Genomic DNA, 25,854 nt, shown 5'->3' on the forward strand with positions numbered 1-25,854 from the left:
GTGCAACGTTGTCCGTCCGGGGCTGTTGCCCTGACACAAAAGCGACGCTGTTGGGAGTGCTGGCGGGTATTGGGACAACCGGGTGGCGAACGGTGGCACCCAGGCGTATATAAGAGGTGGACAGCGGGCCAACGGAGTGGGCAGGGGGGGGGGGCGAGAGAGCATGCGGTGGATCCCGGTTCTGTGTTATCTGGCTGTGAAGGCAGGGCAGGTGTTTGCTCAAGGCGTGACCGACGATGACGAGCCGCCGCCGTTTATTCCGAAGACGAACTTGGACTTTGGCGGCTCGATCATCTCGACCGAGCCCAGCCTGCAGGGTACCGTGGTGGTTGTGACGACGTCGGCGGGGACGCCAGTGACGCTGTCCGTGAGCGGGTCAGCCTTTGTCCCGACGTATACGGAGACGGCCGGGCCCGATACACCGGCGGCTTTGCAGAGCACCTCGACCTTGGCACCCAGCACCTCGACCTTGGCACCCAGCACCTCGAGCCAGACTCCCAGCGCAGGCACGGTTTTGGATGTGGATGCGACGCCCTCGAGCGCACGGCCCGTGGATCTAGTAAGCTCGGCGGCTAGCGACGACGCGCCGCCGTTCATCTCGAAAGTAAGTATAGGAGAACAGCAACTCGAAATCCAAATACTGACTTCAACAGACAAACTCTGATTTTGGGGGCTCGATCATCACGACGGTCTCGTCGCTACAGGGTACGCTCGTGACCGACACGGCGGTGCGGCCTAGCGTGCCGACCACTGCCGAGGCGGCCAGCTCCAGCACACAGGCATCTTCTTCAGCCGTGAGCACGCCGACCACTACTTCGGCAGCCATGTCCAGTACAGAGGCATCCTCCTCGACCGTGAGCGCACCGACCGCCGGTACATCTGTTGCTCCGAGCTCGTCAACCACTTCGTCGACATCTGGCGCAGCAGCGTCCACAGCGAGCTCCACTACTTCTAGCACGACCGTCAAGCCTACCGTTGGAACTATCTCGCAAGAGCCCGGCGCTACCGGATCTGCGCCAGGGCCGTCGGTGCCCGATGAGACGAGCACCAGTGCTCCGGTCGTCCTACCGCCCTCTTCCGCCTTTCCGCGGCCGCCACCAGTAGTGACTGGGGAGCATCCATCTGTGAAACCCTCTCCGGTCCTCTCTAAATCTACTTTTAGCCGCACCACGCTACAAGGATTGATCCGGACATCAGTGATATATACCACACAGGTTACCACCTTTGTGGATGTACACACGACTAATTCAGGTGGCGAAGCTCAGTGTGTCACTGTTACATCCGTAACCTCCGTGGTATACCCGGTGAGTACATGGTTTGGTCCTTGGGGGCCACAGCCAAGTGTGCAGCCGACGGAGGCGCCTTCTGCTTCCGCCAGTGCGTACCCTTGCTCTACCACACGCGCGGTTGTATCCACGCTGACAGTTGATAAGATGGAAGTCGTGCCAATTGAAACGAGTGCGATCGTCTCAGCACGTACCATCAAGGGCTATGTTACTCAGACGATAACCAGCACAGTCGAGCGCACCGAGTACTACACGCACGACGTCTACATCAAAAAGACAACTGCTCAACCACTTTCTTCAACTCTAGTGGTGGGAGGGGTGAAATACACTACGGAGACACTTGCAGGTTCGACCGTTAAATCAGTAGTGACTGAAGAGGCCCGTCCTGGCTACTCGATGGTTTTGACAGCCACCTCCATTCTTGAGCAAGAATACTTGACGACGATCACAACGCGGCCTTTGAGTACCACAACAATGTCACATTCTGGCCGGTACTTAAACTCTACAGATCCTACGACCGTGGTGATATACGAGCCATGTTGGATTGTTACCACTGCCACCAGCACTAAGACAGAGCTGTCTGAGTATACCACCTTTGTACCCCCACAGACGACGGTCATAAATACCGCTATCACCTCAATTGACCCTGTGGTTGTTACCAGGCCACTGTATCCGGCCACGGAGATCATCTGGGTGGGCTGCGAAAAGCAGTGTGTGGACTACCTGACAACCTCTGTTGCAACATTGGTCCACGTTGAACGCAAGACGACTGAGGTAGTTTCGCTCGGTGATTTGGTTGAATACGGTACAGTCAGTTTATCCACTAAATATAGCACATTCTCGGGCATCACAACCAGCTTGGTAACCATTGGCACTACCGTGGAAGCTGCTGTCTGCGGTGGAGTGGCGGACCAGCGGCCCACTGCCGAATCCCAGTTACAGCCCACAGCTGTGATCCCATCGACCGTTTCTCCTCCTCCTGTCGAAGCGGCGGGAACAGTAGTTTCTCCCAGTGTTGGTGTACAGTATTCGACAGCCTCTAATGCGGGCACAACATTGTCTTCAGCCAGCCTCACGATAATGGCCAGTTCCAATGCAGGCACAACATTGGCTTTGACCAGCCTCACAACCAAGACCAGTTCTGAGGGCGCTATTGAAGGAGTTCCTAGCACGTTTGTCTCCGGTACTCAACTGTCACAAGGAGGAGAGACGCCTTTATTCATTCCCAGCTCAGGCGTACCTACGACAGCCTACAGTACGCGGGCGCACAGCACCGCGCCAAGATACGTTAACAGCACTGCCATAACTGGTTTTACCACTTCGAGTGCCGTAACCACCGCGTTGCACCCACCATTTGTGAACCACACTAGCCAGTCGCCCGCTCTCATTAATATTTCAATTTCAACCTACATACCAAGTGAGGGTTCGGCGTCTAGCTCTTTTGGGATTAAAGCTCCTCTTTTCCACCTCAATGTGCAAACTATTACTGCTTTGTTAACCGCGTTCCTCGTCATCGTGTCGCTATAGAATCCCCCATACAGAAAGTCTTTTATGATACCCTGCGGTTAGCTTTACCGCCTTTCTGTCTTTTTTGGTATTAATACGTAATTCAGATAATTAGATGCTATAATTAATGCTATAATGAAATGCTGTAATTTTTAGTAACACAGCTAACGTATTCATATGTCGAACTCATTGTTGTAGCTTACAAATATTTCGGGAACTAATTGATCCTGTACTTCAGTTATGTTCCAGTTTAACTGCTTCGAGTCTGGAATTTAATCTCATGTATGTAAACAAGAAAAGAAGAACTCATCTGAGCGCAAGTGGTTTAGTGGTAAAATCCATCGTTGCCATCGATGGGCCCCCGGTTCGATTCCGGGCTTGCGCATTTTTTATTTTGGTATTCTCACCAGAAAACTTAGCCGCCGACATTGACAAACATTTATATACCTCTGGTGGCAACAGGAGCATAAGTGGACCAACGTTTAGGTGCAGACCAGCTATCATGCCTCCAAAAAAGGTAGACAAGACATTGCAACTGAAAGGACGAGAGGGTATGTTTCTGTGAGCCTGTTATGTAACAGTGAATCAATTCTAACAGTATTCCCATTCTACAGCGGAGGACTTAATTGAGCGTTATCTTATTGAGCAATATAGACCGTTTGGAGTTAATGATATTGTACAAAACCTACACAATAGAGTAACGAAGACGAATGCTACCAAGGCACTGGAGACACTGGTATCACAGGACCGTATTATATGCAAGTTATTTGGCAAGGCCGCCATATACTGCTGCAAGGAACAACAGCTGCAACTCCCACCCAATGTGACAGAGGAGGAAATTACCATCGAGGCCCTTGAGCAGCTGAGGGAAGAGTGCAACGCTTTAAATTCCGACATTAACGAGTGGCAAACGCAACTGAACCAGCTGACTAGAGACCCTACGAATATTGAACTTATTGAACAGATTAACCAGAGAAAAGTAGAGCTCGAGGAAACTAAAACAAGACTAGAGGCACTAGAGCAGGGTTGGAAGCCGCAGCACGCGGAGGTAACCAGTAAGCTAGTTAGTCAGAACAAGGTGCTGGAGAAGGCTATCAAGAAGCGGAAGAAAATTATGCAGGAGGCCGTCGCGCTGGTACTAAGCACGCAGAACATTACTGGCGAAACCGCAAAAGCAGATTATCTTGTATGTATGATATCAGCCCGGCAGAAAGGAACTATACTAACCCTTCCTTTTGACAGGAAGAGCTTGGCTTTGAACCTCTAACTCCGATTCGCTAGATTACCGCCCGGCAGCTGACGCCTTGCGCTGAAACGCCAAGGTTTAATATAGCCCAATCGCGTTTATAAGCATTGGAATGCGTAGATATGTGTAAGTTGTGGCATAAAACTGCGCAGCTGGTTCTCCTGTGACTATTACAGTTTCTCAGATCGGTTGAACCGAAAGGTGCTGCTCGCGCCGCTGATTAAAACCTTAGCTCTTACTGTCACGCGACTGCTTTGTTTCCTGTTGAGTTGCAGTAAATATATAATCTTCAGTGGTAACTGCCCCTTTAGTGTAATGGTTAGCATACATTTTTCCGGTGGATGTGATCCGGGTTCGAGTCCCGGGAGGGGCTTCTCACATTTCAATGTTCGCATTGCAAATATTTTTTCACTAACCATATAGTGCTTGGTTTGTTTTTGGCCGGCAAACCCCTATAATTAAACTCCCATCCCACCCTATGTTCGGTGGGAACGACGAGGGTTTCATGGCATAGTGGATAGTTACAATATTATTTACAGGATATTCTATAGGTTAAATGCTCTAGTCGTCCAGTAATTGTTGCCGATCGAAAATAGCAATGGCAGGACTATCCTAGCGCCCTACTTGTCCGCCTTTGAGGCCACTTTCTTTAACTTACCAATGTTGAACCCCCAATGCTGTAGAGCCTTGACTATTGCAGGTGTAGCTGCAGCCGTAATTGGGACTCGAATGAACACGAGCGACTTGTGTATTCCATAAGCGATCAGGAACTCGGTCAAGAAGTTGCTGTTCATCAGCTGCCGCCATATGCTTTCTCCCGATGCCGTCTGCTTTATTCTCTCTCTTTCTTCCTGGAGGATTTCAATTTCGGATATTAGAAGGTGCTCCTCCTTACCGCAATCAAAGACATTCTTTAGCCGGTTCATGTATACTTTGATAGTCTTCTCGCCCAGAGAGTGTACGCCAAAGTAGCATAGTGGCAGGTCGATGGCGGATATAGCCATATAGACTGCCAACGCCGACCACCCATAAGTCTGCATCAATGCTTTGAGTCCTTTTTTCTTGGGTGCGGCGTCCTGACCATTGGTGAAGTCCCTGCGCAAGTTGCAAAACAGGTTCATACGTCCCACACGCGGAAAGTGTGCAGGAGATGTTAGCCTGCCTAAAAGTCTGCTCCCATTCCTAAGCATGTTGGTGATGCCTTCAATTGTCTAGTTCGTTATGGTTGAGGAACTTCAGAGGACACATCGAGTTGGCTGGTGCATTTTTTTACGCACGGGGTACAAATATGGCATCGTTTAGACTACATATGTGTCATAAATTAGATGCGAGACACCCGGCCGACGTCGCTGGATGTACAAGATAGGATAACTAACGCCATACGTTCTCCACACCTTTAGACATCATGTAGAGCAGGCATATCCTTGCATATATTGTTTTATTTAGAGGTATAAAGGCCTCCCATTGTTTGGTGTGGGATTTACGCTTCGCTATATCTAGGCGACCATCCGACTAAACACTATAAGTAACTAGCCGAATATGTGTTACTACCGGAGTACGTTACCACACGGTGATAGTTGAAATGCTTGGGGGATCAGATTTACTCACCTTTGGTAAGCTAGCGTCGTGCGAAGAGCTGCAGTGGACGAACAGCGTTGTTGTTGTCTCCTGTAAGTCTGGCAAGGAGCCAGAGGGAGCGTACGAAGGTGTACCTGGGTCATTTGAAGATACAGCAGTAGCGTGTGGGAAGGTATTGAGGGTATGCGAGGCTGCCGTTTCGATGTGCGACATGTTACAGTGGTCATGTAAGCACGTACTGAGGACACGCGAAGAGGCACATAGAGAGCATGAGGAAGTGGTCAAAACCTTGGAGGATATGGTTGCAGCCTGTGAAGAGGTGCTAGTGACGTGCGAGATGGTGCCAGGAATGTATGTGGATATGGTAGCAACCTGCGAGCTGGCTGGCGGGACTTGCGAGGAGATGACCGGGATGTGTGAGTTGGTGACTGGGACGTGCGAGGAAACTGTAGGGACCTGCAAAACAGTATTGGAAACACTGGAGCTCGTGCTGGAGATATATGAAGAGGGGCTTTCGACATAAGATGATTCCTTGGGCGCCAGCGTAGTAAACCTCGATGGGGGCGCGGAACTTCCGGCCGCAGAGCAGTTTTCCACGTAGATGATGGATCTATACATGGGGGTCACCGCTACTATCACCTTGCCATCCAGGAATATGGTGCTTGTCTTGGTGGTAAAGGCTGTGGTTTCCAGAGTGTGTCGTGGTGGGCGCGAGGCGAGCATCTGCGCGGAAGCGCTCAGGACAAATATAAACAGTAGGAAGTTCATAGCTGGAGGCAGATTAGTTCTTATTCTTATTTCCTTGAGGGACTAGTAAGCTGTTCACCCTGACTTCTGAAGAACGCATGCCTTATATAGTGCTCGGGGCGGAGCTTACAAGTTTAAAGATGAGACAAGTTTTAAGACCAGATGGTCATTGTTTCCCGGTGAGCTGCCCGAAAGCTACGGCTTGGACTCGCTGTCGCGCACCGGCCGCTGTTTCCTCGCTGTCGCAGACGGTTGGACGCCTCGGCGTCTGTTTGAAGATACATGTAATTTCCAGTTTTGGCAATCACAAGGTGCGAGAGCGATCGGACAATCCGCCGCAAGCAGCATGAGTATCAGGTATTCTGCTAATCATTGTATTAAGAAAGTATACAGAAGGAAACAATTGTTGCATGGTAATAAAAGATATTTATAGTTAATTATACCCTATCCCGACCTACTTCTTAACGAGAAGTAGCAGCGACCTTCTGGAAGGCACCCTTGGCTTGCTGCTTGGAGATCTTGGAAGCCTGAGTGGCAGCAGACTTGGCCTTGTCGGCCTTTCTGGCAGCCTTGTCGGCCTTCTTCTTTTCCTTGTCAGCCTTGGCCTTCTCGTCTCTCTTAGCCTTTCTGATCTCTGGCTTCAAGGATCTTCTCTCCTTGATCAACTCCAAAGAAGCACCGACAACCGCTCTTTGAGCCTTCACGGTCTTTCTGGATCTCTTCTTGGCAACCTCCTCGGTGATACCCTTCTTGTGGTGTCTTCTGTACAAGACAGTCCAGGCGATTCTTCTTGGGTTCTTTCTTTGGTGGAACAAAGAAGCAGACTTGGAAGAGTGGAATCTGAAGACCTTGGAGTCGCCTCTGACAAACAAGGTACCTCTGCCTGGGTAGATCTTAGCACCAGAAAAGGAGTCAATTTCGACCTTCATTGCTTACTGCGTGTGTGTTAGTACTCGTCCTCGCGCTGCCGCAGACCTCGATTGCTCTCCGTCTTCTGCCCGCTCGCCGTGCGCCCGCGCTGTCCAGCGTGTATCCAAGCGTCTAGCGCTGCGCCTGTCCCGCAGGACCTCCTCCGCGCGCAACCTGGCGTTCCATGCCCTGCGCAATCAAAGTCTCGCGGCCTGTGTATCGTCTCTTAAGCATACCTTTTAGTTACTGGATTGGCTTCTTTGAACTGCACTAAGCTAATAGCGCCCATTCTTTTTACTGGTGTGTTCGACATTAGTTTGCAGGACGGCGCGGTCCGTCCGAAGCGGCGGGCGTCGTGCCCGTCCGCCTCCGCCTGGCCCGTCCTGCGCCCTCCGCGCGGAGCGGCGCCCGTCCGCCCCGCGCGCGCAGCCTGGCCCCGCCGGGCCCTCCGCCTAGCCCACCGCGCGCCCGCCTGGTGCGCGGGCCGATCGCAAAAACGACCATTTTCACCAAAATGTATGGGTCTCGCACAGAAGCCCATGCAGCACAGCAGTCACAACGAAGGCATCCCGCGCAGCGACTCCACGCAGCCGGGCGCAACGCATTCCATCGTCCATTTTCTTCAGCGCCATGTCTGCGCATTACAAGATTACACATACAGACATCACGACCGGAGTGTTTGCACAACCAACGAATACACAGAGATGGTCAGTATCGCATAGCCATGCGCGGCTTCCGCGCTCTCCTCCGACAAACTACTAACATCGCTGCAGGCCCCAGCTAAGAACCAAGAGAACATCAACCAAAAGCTTGCCCTTGTTATCAAGTCTGGTAAGTACACCTTGGGTTACAAGTCCACCATCAAGTCTTTGAGACAGGGCAAGGCCAAGCTGATCATCATCGCTGCCAACACCCCAGTCTTGAGAAAGTCTGAGTTGGAGTACTACGCCATGTTGTCCAAGACCAAGGTGTACTACTTCCAGGGCGGCAACAACGAGTTGGGTACCGCTGTCGGTAAGTTGTTCAGAGTCGGTGTTGTTACCGTTTTGGACGCTGGTGACTCCGACATCTTGACCACCTTGGCCTAAGCGACTGGCATCTAGTTGAACTGTATAGTTACATGTACTGTTAATCTCGATATTGTTGTTTGGTAAGCACCCATGCACCCTGGGCATCTGCCCCCTGGTTTTCTAGATCTTGGGCATGAACAAGGAGAAGACTGTATCCTTTGCGCCACTTCAGCTACGGACTGGAGCTTTGCCGATGATGGTAGTCGATAATGGCATGCAACGTGGGATGTCGGGGTCCTGGTATGCCGCGCTGAGCAATTTCGTGGAGCTGCTGGACCCAATAGCGTCTCAGGTGCATGCGTACCGGCGTCCATCGAACGAGAAGATCAAGACTCAGGACCGGGACAAGCGGCTACACTTTCGGCACCGGTTCAATAGGTCGCGGGGCGACCTGACGCCGCAGCTGGAGGCGTTCAAGCGCAAAACGCTACAGAAGATCCTGGCGATGGACAAGCCGCTGCAGTCGATCTTCTTCCACAACAGCTCTGCACTGGATAAGGCATTCTACACGTTCACGCTGGGAAACATTTTTGCGATTGGGTTCATGCTGGGCAAGTTTCCGGAGCTGTTCCACGTGTACTACACGTTGACGCTTACTGTGCTGATGTTTGGGCGCTTCTACACATACTACAAAACGAACAACCACTACTTTCTGGCGGATCTCTGCTACTTCGTGAACGGGCTGTGCCTGATCTACATATGGGTGCTGCCCCAGTCGGTACATCTGTACCAGACCTGCTTTGCGTTTTCGTTTGGGACGCTGTCTTTTGCGGTGATCACTTGGCGCAACTCGCTGGTCATCCACTCGCTGGACAAGATCACATCGTGTTTCATCCACATCAGCCCGCCGTTGACGATGTATGCGATACGCCACCTTGTGGACGAGAGCCACAAGGTGCGGCGGTTCCCCGCCGCGTCAAAGGCCATGTCGCCGTCCTGGATCCTGACCACCAACGTGCTGTACACCTCTGTCTACTACCTGATATGGCAGTCGCTGTACCACTACTTTATCACCCTCAGGAAGCAAGAAAAGATAAAGGCAGGAGAGAGGATGACTAGCTTTGAATACCTGACCACTCACAACTTCAAGGACTTGTGGGTTCTCAAGCTGCCTGCCCCTTGGCCGATGGTCCTCTATACGCTCTTCCAATACCTTTACCAACTCTCAACTATGATCCTCTGCGTGCTCTGGTTCAAGTACAAGTATGCTGCAAGTATGTTTTTGGGAATGATCTTCCTAATTGCTAGTAGAAATGGAGCCAGCTATTACATTGACTACTATGGCAAACGGTTTGAGAAGGAGGTACGACAGTTAAAGACCGAAGTGGAATCGCTGACTCAGCAGTTGACTGAGAAGTACCCAGCAGTGACACCTGGCTCCGAGGCGTTTGAGGACAGCGATTTGCCCGCCGATGTCTCCTCAGACACCGAGGGCTCATGCTGGGAGACTGATGTGCTGGCTGACGCCGAATGAAACATAGGCAATTATATCGTTCCTCGTCACCGTTGGCAGTTTATATAGACTTTTTATATACAAGTTGCAATCCTCCATTTATCACAAACAACCCTCACTGCTGGACAGTACCCAGTGGTTTGGAATGTGGAAGCGCGGGCGATCGCCTAGGGCGTCAAGCTAGGCGATTCTGTGTTTAGCACCTTCAACCGATTTTGTTTGTTGACAACACTTAACAATTTCCTGATGGATACACTGTCTTCGATCGAAACAAGCGCATTATGAAGTTCTCTGACCATATGATACTTCCAGTCGATATATTTCTGGGAAGACATAATCACGGCCATAGCCTCAGAAAATCTCTTCTCTGCGACGAAGAACTTTACAGTCGCGCATGCAAATGAAGTATCGCCAGCAATTCGGTCCTTCACACTCATCGATGTATAACCCTCAGTTTTACGGAATTCCCCTCTTTCCTTCCAAACCCGGGTCGCCAATGAATTATCTCTGAACTTAGTCGCAGCCTTCATGGCAAGCTCAAAGACATCATTATAAACACGGTTTTTGTATGCGAAGCTGTAGATCTGCAGGATACGATCATCTATCTTCCTTGCATACTTTTCGACCTTTACCTCCGAATCATCGACCACTACAGTGGCTTCATCGGAGACTGTTACAAGTGCCGGATCATAAAAGTTCTTTACGCTTTCCTCCAGCTCGTTGCCAGTATAGATCGTCTGTTTATATCTGAATGCAAACTCCTCATATGAGCCCAACCTCAGTGGAATAGATAAGTATGACATGATTGTAATTGGTGTCATCAATCTCCGGTTCACTGCATGCCATTGCCACCGCTTAACTTGACTCTTGACTTCCTTCATGAAACCTTCAAACGTATCATGATTTTGGCGGTACTCTTCCAGCATGGAAACAACACGCGCAGATGGCTGAGGCTGGAGGGACCCGTTGATATGTTTCGAGAGGAAAAACTCCCATAATGCCCGCGATTCATTGAGAACTTCTGCAGTAGATGATAGCTCCATGACCGGTAGAAGTGGGATATTAGCATGCATGTCATTGTCACTCTCGGCCCGACCCATATAGTCGACGTTGAACATAAGCTGGCGTCTGAACTTCGCTCCTAGTTCATAGCCAAGCAATATAGGCAGCTTGTTTGGCTGATACCTAGAATATGCCATCAAAAGATAGTTAAACAAAACAGGATCAATTGCTTGCGTCCATGCGGCCCTGGCTGCCGCTGCTGGGTTCGAGACAGCATCCATATTAGCGTTTTTCATCAGCTTCTTATATGATTGTACCGCGTGTCTGTAAAAGAGTGCACGGGCCAGTCCCACGTCACCGTCGTATGAAGCCAAGGCCATCATCGTGGTAAGAACACCATGTGCACAAACTGGGTCATCCTTAGCGGTCGCATACTTCGGATTATTCTCTATTTCATGGATAAACTTCCACCCGGTTAATCGCAAAGAGTCAGACTTGCCTTCACTAACAATCGCATCGGTAGATGCGCTTGCCATTGCCTTCGCCAACATGCTCAATGTTCTCACGTCCGGCTCCATTTTTAAATCTTGGATCTCGTGGTACAGGTCCAGTGCCTTTGAGTAGTTTCGCTCCTGGTCGCAGACTTGCAACATAAGGTTGTAAGTTGCCACATCCGGTCTATGAGATAAAGACATGAACTTCATCGCACCGAATGTCTCCCATGCTTGCGATAATGTGCGGTTCTTCAAATAGAAAGTAAGCACTTGGTCATAGTTGACTTTGTTCGGGAGGATGCGATAGTCCTTCACAAATTTAGAGAGAAAGTAGTTCATATCGTCAAAGGACTTCGCGGCTGTGCCCACCTTCAGACAGCAATTAAGAATTTCCTGCGTGAGCGGCTTTTTGTCTGGATCGTCACAGGCGTCATACCTCTGCAGCAGCTTCTTCATCCTGTCCACAACCGTCTTCGCCTGCTGCGTGTGCTGCGTGTGCTCACCAAGGGTCTCAAACAGCACTCCGTACATATCCACATCAAAGTCGCGGCCCTCACCAAACCGATCTGTCAGCAGCTTGTCCAACGTCGCCACACCTTCGAGCGATAGGCCAGACACGCGCAGCAGCAGCTTTTCTTTAACGATGTCCGCGTCCAGCCCGCGCAGCTTCTCTGCGGATTCGTACAGCGCCGCCACAATGGCATCCCAGTTCTGCGCGCGTTTGTTCACCAGCGCAGAGTACACCAGTTTCCCGTCGCCGATCCTCTCCGCAAGCTCCGGAGCCAGCAGAGGTTCTGCGTTCTGTGCCGACATGATCAGTTGTGACAGATTTAGAGGGGCAGGCTGCGCTTCAGCCGGCTCGGCACCCTCAAGCAGCGCAGCTGCAACGGTGCTGCTGTCGCGCTCAATCGCCCCCTCCGCCACGTCTCCCCCGATGCCCTCGGCACGCGCCGCTTCCTCTTTTCGCCGCAGACTGTCCGCCAGCTGCATCTGCATCTTCAAGTTCTTTGCAAATTCATTCATCTGTCGCAGCTTAAACTTCAGCTCAGCATCCTCATTCTCTTTTAAATTGCTATGGCTCCCACCCTGTCTCTTCCGTAGATTAGGCTCTCGCTCATGTCTGCGCGTCCGTCGCCTCGTTCTCATCGCAGTCGGCACTGATGCAAATCTTTTGGTTACAAATGGAAGCATCTGCCCCAGCCGAGTATGCACATCCAATAACTCACTTTTCAGTATCATATTGAGCAGATGTGGCAGTCCCGGTAACGCTCTAGTTTCGCTACAGAGACATCATCACCCTATGTTGAGCTTCAAGAATTAAAATCTTTCCTAGGGCGCTATTCGGAAAAAGGAAAGTGAAAAATTTCGAGAGGTGATGAGCTACAGAATGATACTCCCAGATAGCTCGAGCAACCAGTGTCAGAGTTGTTTGTGGTAGCAAGCGGTCTGCGTTAACGATATGGCGGTTAAGAATCTGGAGAAAGGTATCAATGTTAGCGGGCGTGTCTGGAAGTCAGAGAAAGATGCATTCCGTGCCACGAGTAAAGTGATCAAGAACAAAAAGCTGACTTCGTGGGAGCTCAAGCGGGAACAGAGACAGCTCGACCAACAGTTCAAGGAGCGCATGAACGCACTCAAGAATGAGAAGGAGGAAGAGCGCCAGCAGCGCATCAAGGCGCTACGGGAGCGTCGCGAGAAGAAGGAAGAGAAGGAGCGCTACGAGAGACTGGCAGCCAGAATGCACGCAAAGAAGGTGGAGAGGATGCGCCGCAGAGAAAAGCGGAACAAGGCATTGAAGGAGCGCTAGTGCGCTCGAGCAGTAGCCTAGCTACTATGTAACATAGATATGGTATATACTTGCCGGTGGAGGCAGCAGCTGTAGGCCGGCATGGATCGGAGCCTAAAAAATTCCAGCGTGGAGAAGACCGGGTCATCCGCTAGTAGCCAGGCGTACAGCGTTCCATGTTCAACTCTAAGGCTGCCGGTGTGGCCGTCAGCGCAAGCGGGCATATCCACACCGACCAGGGGCATATACTAGAGCAAATCGATGAGGACGTGCAGTCCGTCAATGCTTTTAAAACACGTTTGAAGAATAGCGCGCACGGCTCTGGAGTAGCTGAGACGGCCGGAGATGCTCCAGCAGGCACTGAGGAAGCCGCGGAGACGGAGTGCGATACCGGCAATGAGGAAGGGCAGCCTGCATCGAAGCGCAGGAAGCTGTTGAGACCGGAGACAGAGAAGCCGATCAGCGAAGAGGACTACCGGCAATACCACCAGGCCAGACAGAGGGTCAAGGACTTCTACAAGGAGCAGCATGAGAATCAGACTGTGGCATTCAACCTGCAAGCTCGAATTAACTACAAGACCAAGGTACGAGCCAAGATGAGCATCTGGGAGGCGCTTTGTAAGCTGTCGAAGCTCATCGACGAGTCCGACCCCGATACAGAGCTGTCGCAGATAGACCATGCGCTACAGACGGCAGAGGCGATCCGGGCAGAGGGCCGCCCTCGCTGGATGCAGCTGGTGGGGTTAATACACGATCTGGGCAAGATATTGTACTTTTTCGATAGCGAGGGACAGTGGGACGTGGTCGGGGACACGTTTCCCGTGGGCTGTCAGTTCGCAGAAGAGATCATATTCCATGAGTTTTTCGAGGGCAATGCTGATAAAAACCATCCGATCTACTCCCAGAAGCTGGGTATCTACCATGAAAACTGCGGGCTTGCATCCGTGATGCTCTCTTGGGGGCACGATGAATACATGTACTATATTGCGAAAGGACAATCACTTTTGAATGATAAGGCGCTTGCGATGATAAGATACCACTCTTTCTATCCGTGGCATCGTGAGGGCGCCTACCGCTATCTCATGGACGAAAGCGATTACGAGCTGCTTGAGGCGGTTCAGGATTTTAACAAATATGACCTTTACTCCAAGACCAACAAGAAATACGATGTAGGGGAGCTAAAGGAGTATTACCAAGATCTTATTAATGAATTTTTCCCCACGAAGCTTGTCGAATTTTGATTCTATGCTTTGCAAGCACTCAACTTGGGCTGTGGTCATGCGAAACTAACACGCCGCGAAACAGATACTGCCCAAGCGTTAGCACTCGCTCTTTGCGGTGCTACAAACAAGTGTCGAGCATTAGCGTGTGACTTATTTAGGGTTGGAATATACAAAAGTAAGGCGTACATGCCGATATCTCTCTTGTGTTGCTCTCTCTTACCTACATCTAGATGTATTCAGGGAACTTCCCCGCGAGATTCACGGCCAAGGCCGTCCAGCCCGTAAAGTGCTGCACCCGTTGACCTTTTCCATCGTTCTGGTTGTATTGTTCGTAACAATATCCATCCTTTTCCCAAACGTCGATTATATTGTTCAGCAGGTTGTTCCTCAGTTGATGGTATAGCTGTTTAGCCTGCTTAACTAACTTATGGTCGTATTTTTCTGCATCAGACTCCTCCCCAAAGTAATAGCGTAAGGCATCTATGCATAGATAGTTAATGTTAACCCATATTGGACCCCGCCAATAGACCTCACCTGTTTCATAATATTCGTCCATTTTCGATAAGGAACGTATCCCGAAATCGCTCAGGAGTCTATCTGGATCTGATAAAACTTCCACCATACGCCTGATACGGCGTTCATCTTCAGTCGCGATCAGTTTGAGCGCAAAAGGCATGAGTGTCACGTACCCTTCATGGCATACAAACTTGCGCGTGTCCAGATCATCATCAATAGAGAGATCGCAGTAGCTTTGGTGCTCTTCGCTCCAGTGCAAATTGTTCAAGTTATCAATAACATTCTGTTCTATCTTGTGAAACCTTTCCGCATCTTGATGTCTTCCTAGAATGGCAGCAATTTGTTTCATTGATCTGCTCATGATGCCGACCCACGATAGTGCATCTACATGCAGTTCAGCCATGTCTGGTGGTTGTGCTCTCGGGTAGTCGTCCAGCCCACTTGGCAGACAGTGTGTGAATGTACGTCCAACCCAGTGATACGCATCTTCCACATGAATACTATCCTCATCAACATCAGCTAGGTCCAAATATTCCTCTGTCATTCCCCTTTGTGTAGATCTAAACCAGTTAAACTGAGCTAGCAGTTTCTCATACAATCTTTCGGAGTAAGCAGCGAGCAACTCATGGTCTTTCTTGAGTGTCTCGCCGGAATTACCTGAAAACGAGCCCAGGTTTTCGTCAGTCAGATCAAAGTGGAGGAGTCCAGAACCAAGAACTTCATTTAGCATTTCACTGAAGGCTAGCGCCAATGTAGGAGGATTGGCAATATGTGGATTTTGTGTTTGAAATTCTTTTGGGACCTTACTCCTAGCTTCCTCGCCTAGAATGAGTTCTCGAGCGATCCAGCCGCTATCATCTTCGACTAAACCAAGCCAACTTCTTAATACCTCCAGTGCGAGGTCAAAGTCATATTCCATTACCTGTAGCAGATGAAACCCTTCGTCCCAATAAAACCCCCTGGGGTAGGACGCCCTGCTTGGAACGAAGGTAAAGAGATCATGAGGACCTTCTTCCTCTGGATGATTTAGCTCAATGCTAGAGAAAAGCTCCTCATCAAAAACCGTCTTCCTGTCGACTAGTTGCTTCCCGTGGAAGTAACTGAGACCTCCTATCAAATTAGATAGTGTTTCGATTGCAAACTGGCGAACTCTTGCATCCTTGATCTCAAAGCGACTATCAAATTTGCTTCGAATGGTATCTAAGACTGGCTTAATTAATTCATCTACAGAACTTATTGGGTTCTGTGAGCCTTTCTTATTGTAAAGGAAGTCTATCTCAAAGGGAGACTCAGAAATATCAAATGTCTTTTGTACAAAGTGAAACTTGCTGGGCGCGAAGTTATGAATGTTTCTAATAGTCATGGCACTCGGTATCTGCAACAGTTCTACATCTTCATCGCTTTCCGCCATGTATTGCTGAATAGAATCGACAAGTAATGACTGGAAGATTTCATTCGCGTTCCATACTCGGTCATCAGGCACAACCATAGATAAGTGCGCAATACGCGAGGGGTCTGCTTCAGATGATAGTACCTTTGCTTTTTTATATGAGTTCCCCTTAACGGTAGATATAAGGACTTCGTACTCTCCCAGCTCACCGCTATACCCCGTAAGTCTTAGCTTGTTATCGCTGGTTACTTGCTCTGAAGTCAGGTAGTTTTCTTTGGAATCGCCATTCTGTTTCATGTAATAGATTATGGACGCACTGTCCAATGGCGACGATTTATCTAATGCTTCACCTCGAACGCGGAACCCCCAATTGACACCATCGTGGCTTTTGACAAAGTATATAGTTAAGTTCAAGTTGTTGACCGTATCCAGTATAACTTGTTTTCCGCCTATCCTTGGATCATACATCTCCCAACCGTATTTGGTCATGTCGTCCTGAGTATCAACGAAATGCCGTATTTTACCAATTGCTTCAACAGTCTTCGTATTCATCCACATCAAACCCATGAGAAATGGTTCTGCATTAACATAGCGCGGCCTGACTCCAAAGTAGCAATTTGCCCGATACGGTGCCCAAAGCAGTGATCTGTTCGTGAAGTTATCGTACTCTCTTAACGACGCAGGATCTTGAACTGCGGCGTAGGCCTGTAATACGAAGACACAAATGGCAACAGTCCATCGAATTACTAACATCGTTCTTCCTAGGATAAATATACCATCCACTACGCTTTGCCTGGCGTAAGTGAAGATTCATGGTGAAGTTAATAGATGATGTATGATCTCCGTTTTTCATGACAGCTGATATTCGGAAGGTGCAATTTAATACTACAGTCATTATATAAAAGGAAGGTACGGATTAAAATGGAGCTTGAGAAAGGCACTGTAATGAGATGTTTATCCGGGGTCAATTTATGTCTAGTGATGGTGGTCTCACTGTAGAGTATGTTTATTAAAAAAACGAGTTTCACATTCCACATCTAAAATGTAAATTCTAATTCCAAAATTTATGGAGAGGGTTTTAACCAACCCCTTCTATTATAAATTATTCTATAAATTGTAACTAATGCAATGCTATTTAGCCAAAACCGCCGATGCGCCGTTTCTTTCTCTTACCCGATTGTCGTTGCGTGCTTTGTGATTGAGGTGGCTGTGAGCTTAATGAAAATGCAGGTGCTGTTGTCTCTGGTAAGCTGCTTTGAAGAGCAGGTGGATTCTGGGATTGCCTTATGCTTGGTGGTAGGTTGAAAGGCATGGAGGATTGAATGGAGGCCAAATTGGTTTTAGGCGTGGCCGTCGAATTTTGCGACTCAAAGGAACTAGGGTCTTCACAATCCCATAAGTCCAGTATATGCTTCGAATTTTCAGGGAGGCTTTCATACGTGTGCTTCTCAAACTCCTCTATTTTGTTTGCGCTACGGAAAGCCAGAACTTGTAAAGCAACTTGAGTTACTATATCCATAGTGAGTGCGAAAGCTGCCTCAGATACAGGTTCCCAACATTGTAACAACTTATTGAAAAACAAATCAATGGACTCCGAACGTTCATGAATGAGTAACCTAGACAGCATCTCAAAACCGTTAAATGTTATCCCATGTTCCTGGTAGTACTGTATGAATTGGCGGAGCAAAGAGCTGAATTCCTCAATGTTACCAAGATTTCCGGGGCCAGAAGTGAGTTGGGAAAGCCGTCCTTCCTGTTTCATACTGGGTTCCACTTCCGACGTCCAGTTTTCTATGCGCTTATTCATTAGTTCTGATAACTTATATCCATACTCTTGAAACTTGTTGTATTCATCGGGTATATCGTGATCGGATGACCGCTGTGGTATCGAGGCGTGCATTAGACGCACAAATCTCGATATATCGGCCTGATCTCCTGCAACAGTCACGTCTGTGTGAGCGCTAAAAGATGTATTCATAGAATCTTCAACGTTTTGTGAACCTGATTGCGAAGAGGGATACTCGGTGTCAGCTAACTGGTAGCTCCAGATCCTCGCGCCTTTGGAGGCACGGACAACGATAGGAAATTGTACGCGAGTCGAGTCATCTAACTCAGTATCATCGACAAAAGGGAAGGTAATATCCGTTATACCTGGTGTGTTAATTGGAAAAACAAGCAGCCTGGGATTGCTTGAAACTTGAAAAGTGGTATCCGAACGGAAGAAGGACACCATAAGCACTGCAGGAGTCATGGTGGAAAATAGGAATGCATGTAAATATTGTTTCATATGGCTGCCAGAAATGTGTATAGCAAGCTTTAGAGATGAATCTTTGCTATCCCAATTGTGTTTCCAGGATAGCGCCCTCTTTGTTCCCTGCTGCTTGTGGTCTAGGAATATAATCTCTTTGCAGGTGAGTAGGACACTGCTCTCATCGGAAAGGCGTTTAAAATCGCGCAAGTTAGACCACGTCTTTGCTTGGACAATTTCCTGCTGCCATCCGTCTACAAAGTCAATTTCCATGAAAGTTGACCTATTCATCACAAGCAATCTTGTGTGAATATGTGACCATTCTATCATATTCCAATTGGAGTACTCCTCTGGGTCAAAAATAGTCCCGCTAAACTTCCTTAACAAGCGCAGTCGCCGGGACTTCTTTTTACTCCTCGCAACGTCGCCCACGCACCAGTTGCCTTTTGTATCAATTACGGCAAACTGATCCAAGTTCCAGGGGTTAAAAGCAACATCAACAACTGGAAACTGTTCAAGTTGTGTGAAATCTAGTGGTTCAAGCTGTTGAGTTTTAATAGCGCCCTTCGGAGCATCTATTGCCAAAATGGTGACTATTACGAGCGCCGTTTCCGTTATAATTCCAATGGCATTAGAATCCCTATTCAAAGTAGTGGAAAGCCTAGGTATTTTGATATTCTTGATGGGCGATAGCAAGTCTAACTTATTCACGTTATTGTGTATTTCATAGCTTTTGGCTTGCATGCATGCATCATTTGACTGTGAGTCTTCTGGCTCGATCAATAGTGATAGATTCAAGGTTGAATTTGTTTCACCTGATACAAATGCTAGTATGCCTCTTCCCTCCCTTTCTTGCCTCAGGTCCGATGTCGTTTGTATTCGGCCTGCAGTACAGAGCTGTAGCCTCGTTGGGTCAACAACCTTAAAACCAAAGTCCGATATCTTAGGCACCGCCCCGGCAGTGGATGTGCACTCCTCATCTGCGCCAACAGTAGCGGGAAAGCTCGTATTTTGGAGACTGGAGAGCAGCACCTTCGGCACAAACGCCTTGTTGGTGATGGGCGCATCGGCGTGAGCTTTGAACATCGATGCAGATGGAGCGCCAGCTTTAGCAAATAGACTAAAGGGAGTTGGGAGCACAGGAAATATGTCCTTCCAGGAGGAAGCACTATTAAAAGCATTGCTCAGGAGAAGACTACGCTCGTCCGCGATTTCCGCTATGTCGGGCACATCCTCAGGGAATTCATCATCACTGAGGAAATCTTCGGTATCGACATTTCGACCTGAAATGGGCCCCTGGGAGTCTGCCAATAACCGACCGGTGCTATTTATGATGTCCAACCTCCGCGAGGAGCTGTCTTGTGGCCCAGTATAGGCTTCGATCCATTGGGTTTTGTGTTCTTTAGCTGTTCGTGAGTCGGCAGAAAGATACAGACTCGGAGCTGAAATACCGATGCCTAGCTGAATGCCAATATCTTCTCTGCGGGGGAGAAGACATTCGTCATTCGACATGGTACGGTGGCTGTGTAATAGAACTGGATGTGTGTGTGCTGAGACACCGCCCTGGTCCTTCGGCGCAATAAAAATTTAATCTTAAGTCATGCTCCCTCATCGTCGAGAAAATCGATATACACTATATCAAGATATGGAGTATAAATACGAGAACGTCTAGGTGTGTACATCAAGCCGCAGTGTCAGGCTCAAACCTTAGATCCCAGCCAATCTGCGGGCCAAGCTTCGGGAGAACTTCTGCGACCGTTTGGACATCTTTGTCACCTCTGCCAGAAATGTTGATAACAATGTGTTGGTCAGGGCGCATAGTCTTTGCGAGCTGGACAGCGCCGTACACAGCGTGGGAGGACTCCAGCGCCGGGATAACCCCTTCCAGTTGCGACAGGAGCTTAAAGCCCTCGAGAGCCTGAGCGTCTGTTGCAGCAATAAATTCAACACGTCCGGAAGCTTTCCAGGCAGCTAGCTCGGGGCCAACACCAGGATAGTCCAGCCCAGCTGAGACAGAATGTGTGTCGTGAATTTGACCGTCAGAGTCTTGGAGAACGTAAGTTTTGACACCATGGAAGACACCAGGCCGTCCGGCAGTCAAAGTGGCAGAATGGTACTCTGTGTCGAGACCGTCTCCACCGGCTTCAACACCAAGCAGCTTCACAGAGGTATCGTGCTCGAACGCAGAGAACATACCGGTGGAGTTTGAGCCACCGCCGACACATGCCACAACTGCGTCCGGGAGCTTACCGTCATTCAGCGCTGCGAACTGCTCCTTTGTTTCCCTCCCTATGACACTCTGGAACGTTCTGACCAGGGTTGGGTAGGGATGCGGACCAATTGCAGAGCCGACAACATAGTGCGTAGATTCTAAATGGCCCACCCAGTACCTAAACGCCTCCGTGGTGGCGTCACGGAGCGTCCGAGTTCCGTTGGTAACTGGAATAACCGTGGCCCCCAACAGCCGCATTCTGAAAACGTTGAGTGCTTGGCGGCGCACATCCTCTGCGCCCATGAACACGGTACAGTCCAACCCGAATTTGGCACATGCTGTAGCAGTTGCAACTCCGTGCTGGCCGGCGCCGGTCTCTGCAATGATCTTGGACTTGCCTAGACGCTTGGCCAAAAGCACTTGTGCTAGGGAGTTATTGATCTTGTGCGAACCCGTATGGTTGAGGTCCTCACGCTTAAGCCAAATCTGCGCTCCCCCGCAATACTCGCTCAGGCGATCCGCCTTGTGGAAAGACGATGGCCTTCCGATGTAGGTGTAGAGGCCCCTGAATTCTTCCCAGAAGGTCGGGTCTTCCACGGCGGCCTCAAATGCATGTTCCAACTCCTGCACACACGCATGCAGCGCCTCTGGGATGTATTGTCCCCCGAAATCACCAAACATCGGCGCGAACTTGCGCGTTTCGCCGAATATGTCGCCAATCTCCTTGATGCTCGCGGGCTCGGTGGTGTACTTTTTGTGCAGAGTGGCAAACTCCTCCGGCGACAGCAAAGTATGCTTCTCGCCGGCCAGGATGTACTCACAGTAGGTCTTGACAGTATTGTAGTGCTCGCCCTCCGGGGCGTCGCCGACCAAGGACACCACCTTCGAGCCGATGACCACGCCGTCTGCCGCCGACCCGATCGTGCAGAACTGCTCTCGTGTCGCTACGCCGAAGCCCACAGCCAGTGGCGTCTCGCCCGAGTATTTTCGCACGCGCTTGAGCAGGTCGTTCAGGTGTGCGGGCACCGAGGTGCTCGCGCCCGTCGTGCCCATGCGCGACACAACGTAGATGAACGAGTCCGCCACCTGCGCGAGCACCGCAAGCCGCTCGTCGGTCGTCGCCGGCACGACAAGCGGCACCAGGCTCAGCCCGTGCTGCTGCACGAAGCCGCGCAGCTTCATCGCGTCTTGCGGCGGCAGGTCCACGATGATGAACCCGTTTGCCCCCGCTGCTGCGGCGTCCCGGATGAACGCCTCCTCCCCATAGCTCAGAATCGGGTTGTAGTAGCCCATCAGGATGATCGGCACCGTCACGCCCCCGGCCCGCGCCTCCCGCAGCAGCGCCAGCACCCCCTTCATCGTTGCGCCCCCGGCAAGCGCCTCTGTGTTCGCCGTCTGGATCGTCGGGCCGTCCGCTAGAGGGTCTGAGAACGGCAGCCCCAGCTCGATCACGTCCGCGCCCCCGTCCTGGAACCCCTTGAGGACCGGGACCGTGGCCTCGGCGCTTGGGTACCCCGCCGTCATAAATGTCACCAGGGCGCTGCGACCCTGATCTCTCGCGTCCGTGAAAGCTTTGCGCAACAAAATAGACATACTAAACTGCCGTTCGCACACTGGAATCAACCGGGAGTCTCGTAGTCGGCAGTCGGGCGCGGTTGCTGATATTAAAGCCTTTATATATATGGGTTGCAGGCGAAAATCCGAAGCTGTGAGTCACGGTCACATGACCTGGCAGCGTATCTATGCAGGCAGGCTACGCCGGTAGTTGCGTGCAATAATTATGTACACACTATCCCAGCAAATCCATGTTTAATGAGCCCAGCTCAAGCGCGTTGAGATCGATGTTGTCGATGTCTGTAGGAAACCCCATTATTGCGTTGTTGTTCTGGTTCAGAGGCACGGCGGAATTCGGCACCCCGCCGGCGCTGTTCTCGAAAGCAGACATGTTGAGGATGCTCTGCGGCGTGAGATTTGCAGAGCTGATGGTGCCCGACTTGCTCGGGGTCGCTTTGGCCTGGATGGACATCTGCTTCTGCTGCATGGGCTGCATGCCCAGCGCGGCCGAGGGCGTGGTCTGGTGATGTGGCTGCGCGGGCTTACGGCTGGGCGAAATTCCGTTGAGTGGACTGGCCACCATGTTGAGCGGGGACATGCCGGACAGCATGAGCGGTGTGGCGCCCGGAATGGTGGCCGGACCGGAGCTGTTGGCGCTGGGCACCACGCTGGCGCTGACGGACGGCTGCCGTTTCGCGGTGTTGGTGCGCGGCCGGCGCTGGTGCTTCACCTGCGGCGCCACGAGCGCGGCGCCCGAGACCACCGCGGCCGACGGCGTGGGCGCATTGCTGCTGGGGGTGTCTGCGCTCGAGCGGTTGCTGGGGCGCCGGTACGACGGTGACGCGAGTGGCCGCACGGGCTCGACCGCGGTGCCCAGCGTCTCCTTAGGGTAGAACTTGCGCTCGCTGGTCTCCGAGAACGGCACCATCGTGTCAAACAGCGGCTGCAGCCGCTGGAAGTCGCGCACCAGCGCGTGCAGCTTGCCGTAGAGCTCCTGCAGCTTGCTTCGTATCAGCTGGAACTTCTCCTGCGGCGTCTTGTCGCTGAGCTGCTCGATATGCGATATGGTCCGGAGGAACTCGTTGAACAGCAGGCGGAGCGGCAGCACGCGGCCCTGCGTGGCCTTTATATGATCGTCAATGGCCAATTTATTGCCCTCGCTGCTGGTCAACCACTCCTGCAGCTCCTCCAACGTCAGATTTTCGCGTAGGATTCCATCGATGTTAGATCCCATCGCTTTACAACGCGGCGGTATCTGACTGGGTCTCTATATACCACTCCAGTCTCCTATCCCTCTTTGTGATGTGGACGTGGGACCTGATGAGTGGACGGAAGAAGGAGTTAATACTGCCAAAACTTAGCTACGTAGAAAATGAGTCTCGTCACGATCCACGTCGTGGGCCCGAGACCGCGCCAGCGCTGCCTGGCAGGCTGGCGCGCTCGGGTGGCCCTCCCTGGGCCCTGTCTGCGCCCAGCTCGCGGCGCCTTTTAAAGTAGACCGTCTTCTGCCCCGCTGGGCCCGTGGCGATGGCCCAACGGCGGGCCAGCTCCTCCTGCAGCCGGCAGCCAAGCTCGCAGAAGCACGCGCGCTCGACAAACTCAAGCGGCAGCTGGTTGTACGCACGGCCCAGGACGAGCAGCGCGTCCTCCTGCAGGCGCTGCGCGGCGGGCAGTCGCAGCACGAACGCGCGCACGGGCGCGGGCAGCCGCGCGGCCGCGGCGTACCACAGCACGGGCTGGCCCGACAGCGCGATGGCATCGATACAGGCGGCAAAAAGGTGCGGGCGCGCAGCGCAGTGCGCGCGGATCAGGTCCAGCGCGGCGGCGGGATCGCGGTCCATGAGCGCACGGTACAGCGCCAGACACGAGACGTGCTGCGCGGCGCGGTCGCCGGCTGCGGCGCCCGCCAGGTACTCGAGGCACGACGCGGCGTAGGGCCAGTTCTCGGTATCCACGTAGTACTGCACGGAGAGCTCAAAAGTCTCCTGCGCGAGTTCGCGCGCACGCGCGTCGCCGGCGCTCGCGCGCACGCTGACCAGCACTTCGCGCAGCTTGCGCAGCCCGTGACCCACGAGCTCAGCGGTCGGGTCCTGCGAGTGCAGCGCGCGGACCTCGTCCAGCAGCCGCGCGCGGGCGCCGGCGTCCGTGCGCAGCGCGTCGAGCGCGGCCGTCGCGCTCCCGGCGCGGCTCAGCAGCCCACGGTCCGCCAGCACGTCGCCCAGAATAGCCGTGCGCGCCGCGTCCGAGAACTTCGCGCGTCGCCGCGCCTGCCGCTCGGCCTCAGACTGTGTCGGCAGCATCTCAATGGCACTTGTGGATCTGGGACGTGCGCTATCGGGCACGCCGAAAAACGCCACGCTTTCTGTATGCACCGCGTGCGGGCCGCGACAGCAATGCTATTCCGCCATCTCGCGACATCTGCGGCGCCTGCGGCGCCGCTCAACGTGCTCTTCTTCGGCTCCGACCAGTTCAGCGCGCACTCGCTGCGCGCGTTGGCCGCCCTGCAGTCCGGTCGCATCGTCGGAGACATCCAGCTGGTCACCAGGCCCGCCAAGCGCTGCGGGCGGTACCTGCAGGCCACGCGCGAGCTGCCCGTTGTCGCCGCCGCCCGCGAGCTCGCGCTGCCGCCGCCGTTGCGCTGCGACACGCGCGACGACCTGCTCGCGCTGCGCGCACGCGCGCCACGCACGAACCTGCTTGTCGCGGTCTCCTACGGGCAGCTGATCCCGGCGGAGCTCGTGCGCTCCGTGCCTCACTCGCTGAACGTACACCCGTCGCTGCTGCCGCGCTACCGCGGCGCGGCACCCATCCAGCACACGCTGCTCAACGGCGACTCCACGACCGGGGTGTCCGTGCAGACACTGCATCCCACGCGCTTCGACGAAGGCGCCATCGTCGCGCAGACCCCGGAGCTCTCCATCGCCGCCTTGCTCGCGCGCGGCACATGCAGCTCCTTCGATCCGGGCGTCCCGCCCGCGGTGTGCGCACTCGTCGACCAGCTGGGTCTGCGCGGCGCCGACCTGCTCGCGCGCGTCGTCGCCGACCGCCGCTACGCGGGCCCGCCACTGGCCCCTCCCTACGCCCCCAGCCGCGCGCCCAAGCTGCCGCCCGCCGCGCGCCGCGTCGACTGGTCTACTGACTCCGCTGCGCGCGCTCTGGCAAAGCTGGCTGCCCTGGGCCCGCTCTACGCCTTTGTTCCTGCGCAGCCCCGCAGACAGCCTGCGCCCGACCTACGTCGCGTGCTGTTCCACGACCTGCGCCCCTACGCCGGCCCCGCTTTCGGCCCCCCCGGCGCCTTTCGCTACGACCCTGATTCTAAGCTTTTGCTATTGCAAATGGCGGATCACCCGCTGGTCTGCAGCCTGCTACAGTTCCAGGGCTTTAAGCCCGAGCTCCCCGACAAGTTCATGTCCTCGTACCAGAAGAGATGTGGGCGAGCGAAAGGTTTCATGTTCCAATGACCCCCACGCTCCCTTGTGGCTGCTTGCCAAGCCGCCTATTTACGGGCTACTAGCGGCCTCGATTGCTGAACGCTACTGCTGCAGCTTCTGCTGCGGGGGAACAAAGGCAAAACTTTCATGGGGAATTAATGGAATATTATCGATTCTGTTGAAAAAACGGTGCCATATAAGCT

The 25,854-nt window shown here is 52.3% G+C and overlaps 16 protein-coding genes and 2 non-coding genes across 18 annotated transcripts; 9 read left to right on the top strand and 9 right to left on the bottom strand.

Moving 5' to 3' along the window:
* Positions 1-163: 163 nt before the first annotated feature.
* Positions 164-2,813, top strand: AGOS_AFR473W (AFR473Wp; the record flags this gene model as incomplete). The annotated part of the gene is made up of 2 exons (NM_212156.1): positions 164-604; positions 654-2,813. 2 exons carry the CDS (start codon positions 164-166, stop codon positions 2,811-2,813), a joined length of 2,601 nt encoding a protein of 866 aa, NP_986020.1.
* Positions 2,814-3,106: 293 nt separating this feature from the next.
* AGOS_t0163 lies at positions 3,107-3,177 on the top strand. Its single transcript has one exon. It is a non-coding gene; the product is annotated as a tRNA-Gly (tRNA).
* A 117-nt stretch (positions 3,178-3,294) lies between these two features.
* Positions 3,295-4,073, top strand: HOP2 (Hop2p; the record flags this gene model as incomplete). The annotated part of the gene is made up of 3 exons (NM_212157.2): positions 3,295-3,343; positions 3,407-3,978; positions 4,035-4,073. 3 exons carry the CDS (start codon positions 3,295-3,297, stop codon positions 4,071-4,073), a joined length of 660 nt encoding a protein of 219 aa, NP_986021.2.
* A 266-nt stretch (positions 4,074-4,339) lies between these two features.
* Positions 4,340-4,411, top strand: AGOS_t0164. Its single transcript has one exon. It is a non-coding gene; the product is annotated as a tRNA-Arg (tRNA).
* A 247-nt stretch (positions 4,412-4,658) lies between these two features.
* Positions 4,659-5,228, bottom strand: NAT2 (Nat2p; the record flags this gene model as incomplete). The annotated part of the gene is made up of 1 exon (NM_212158.1): positions 4,659-5,228. The coding sequence occupies one exon, from the start codon at positions 5,226-5,228 to the stop codon at positions 4,659-4,661; it is 570 nt and encodes a 189-aa protein (NP_986022.1).
* A 370-nt stretch (positions 5,229-5,598) lies between these two features.
* AGA2 (Aga2p) lies at positions 5,599-6,384 on the bottom strand (the record flags this gene model as incomplete). Its single annotated transcript, NM_001355340.1, has 1 exon — positions 5,599-6,384. The coding sequence occupies one exon, from the start codon at positions 6,382-6,384 to the stop codon at positions 5,599-5,601; it is 786 nt and encodes a 261-aa protein (NP_001342282.1).
* A 440-nt stretch (positions 6,385-6,824) lies between these two features.
* Positions 6,825-7,518, bottom strand: RPL24A (60S ribosomal protein eL24; the record flags this gene model as incomplete). The annotated part of the gene is made up of 2 exons (NM_212160.2): positions 6,825-7,298; positions 7,509-7,518. One exon carries the CDS (start codon positions 7,290-7,292, stop codon positions 6,825-6,827), a length of 468 nt encoding a protein of 155 aa, NP_986024.1.
* Positions 7,519-7,976: 458 nt separating this feature from the next.
* Positions 7,977-8,360, top strand: RPL30 (60S ribosomal protein eL30; the record flags this gene model as incomplete). The annotated part of the gene is made up of 2 exons (NM_212161.1): positions 7,977-7,979; positions 8,046-8,360. The coding sequence occupies 2 exons, from the start codon at positions 7,977-7,979 to the stop codon at positions 8,358-8,360; spliced, it is 318 nt and encodes a 105-aa protein (NP_986025.1).
* Positions 8,361-8,475: 115 nt separating this feature from the next.
* Positions 8,476-9,816, top strand: GPC1 (glycerophosphocholine acyltransferase; the record flags this gene model as incomplete). Its single annotated transcript, NM_212162.2, has 1 exon — positions 8,476-9,816. One exon carries the CDS (start codon positions 8,476-8,478, stop codon positions 9,814-9,816), a length of 1,341 nt encoding a protein of 446 aa, NP_986026.2.
* A 146-nt stretch (positions 9,817-9,962) lies between these two features.
* On the bottom strand, positions 9,963-12,530 carry CCM1 (Ccm1p; the record flags this gene model as incomplete). The annotated part of the gene is made up of 1 exon (NM_212163.1): positions 9,963-12,530. One exon carries the CDS (start codon positions 12,528-12,530, stop codon positions 9,963-9,965), a length of 2,568 nt encoding a protein of 855 aa, NP_986027.1.
* Positions 12,531-12,750: 220 nt separating this feature from the next.
* CGR1 (Cgr1p) lies at positions 12,751-13,098 on the top strand (the record flags this gene model as incomplete). The annotated part of the gene is made up of 1 exon (NM_212164.1): positions 12,751-13,098. The coding sequence occupies one exon, from the start codon at positions 12,751-12,753 to the stop codon at positions 13,096-13,098; it is 348 nt and encodes a 115-aa protein (NP_986028.1).
* Positions 13,099-13,253: 155 nt separating this feature from the next.
* On the top strand, positions 13,254-14,318 carry AGOS_AFR482W (inositol oxygenase; the record flags this gene model as incomplete). The annotated part of the gene is made up of 1 exon (NM_212165.1): positions 13,254-14,318. One exon carries the CDS (start codon positions 13,254-13,256, stop codon positions 14,316-14,318), a length of 1,065 nt encoding a protein of 354 aa, NP_986029.1.
* Positions 14,319-14,526: 208 nt separating this feature from the next.
* On the bottom strand, positions 14,527-16,959 carry CWH41 (mannosyl-oligosaccharide glucosidase; the record flags this gene model as incomplete). The annotated part of the gene is made up of 1 exon (NM_212166.2): positions 14,527-16,959. One exon carries the CDS (start codon positions 16,957-16,959, stop codon positions 14,527-14,529), a length of 2,433 nt encoding a protein of 810 aa, NP_986030.2.
* Positions 16,960-17,341: 382 nt separating this feature from the next.
* On the bottom strand, positions 17,342-19,966 carry RRN6 (Rrn6p; the record flags this gene model as incomplete). Its single annotated transcript, NM_212167.2, has 1 exon — positions 17,342-19,966. One exon carries the CDS (start codon positions 19,964-19,966, stop codon positions 17,342-17,344), a length of 2,625 nt encoding a protein of 874 aa, NP_986031.2.
* A 169-nt stretch (positions 19,967-20,135) lies between these two features.
* Positions 20,136-22,259, bottom strand: TRP5 (tryptophan synthase TRP5; the record flags this gene model as incomplete). The annotated part of the gene is made up of 1 exon (NM_212168.1): positions 20,136-22,259. One exon carries the CDS (start codon positions 22,257-22,259, stop codon positions 20,136-20,138), a length of 2,124 nt encoding a protein of 707 aa, NP_986032.1.
* A 196-nt stretch (positions 22,260-22,455) lies between these two features.
* Positions 22,456-23,454, bottom strand: PGD1 (Pgd1p; the record flags this gene model as incomplete). The annotated part of the gene is made up of 1 exon (NM_212169.2): positions 22,456-23,454. One exon carries the CDS (start codon positions 23,452-23,454, stop codon positions 22,456-22,458), a length of 999 nt encoding a protein of 332 aa, NP_986033.2.
* A 148-nt stretch (positions 23,455-23,602) lies between these two features.
* On the bottom strand, positions 23,603-24,520 carry AGOS_AFR487C (AFR487Cp; the record flags this gene model as incomplete). The annotated part of the gene is made up of 1 exon (NM_212170.2): positions 23,603-24,520. The coding sequence occupies one exon, from the start codon at positions 24,518-24,520 to the stop codon at positions 23,603-23,605; it is 918 nt and encodes a 305-aa protein (NP_986034.2).
* Positions 24,521-24,586: 66 nt separating this feature from the next.
* Positions 24,587-25,681, top strand: FMT1 (methionyl-tRNA formyltransferase; the record flags this gene model as incomplete). Its single annotated transcript, NM_212171.2, has 1 exon — positions 24,587-25,681. One exon carries the CDS (start codon positions 24,587-24,589, stop codon positions 25,679-25,681), a length of 1,095 nt encoding a protein of 364 aa, NP_986035.2.
* Positions 25,682-25,854: the final 173 nt, after the last annotated feature.

The sequence above is a fragment of the Eremothecium gossypii genome, chromosome VI, assembly GCF_000091025.4.
Source record: "Eremothecium gossypii ATCC 10895 chromosome VI, complete sequence".
In the NCBI taxonomy this organism is placed as follows: Eukaryota; Fungi; Ascomycota; class Saccharomycetes; order Saccharomycetales; family Saccharomycetaceae; genus Eremothecium; species Eremothecium gossypii.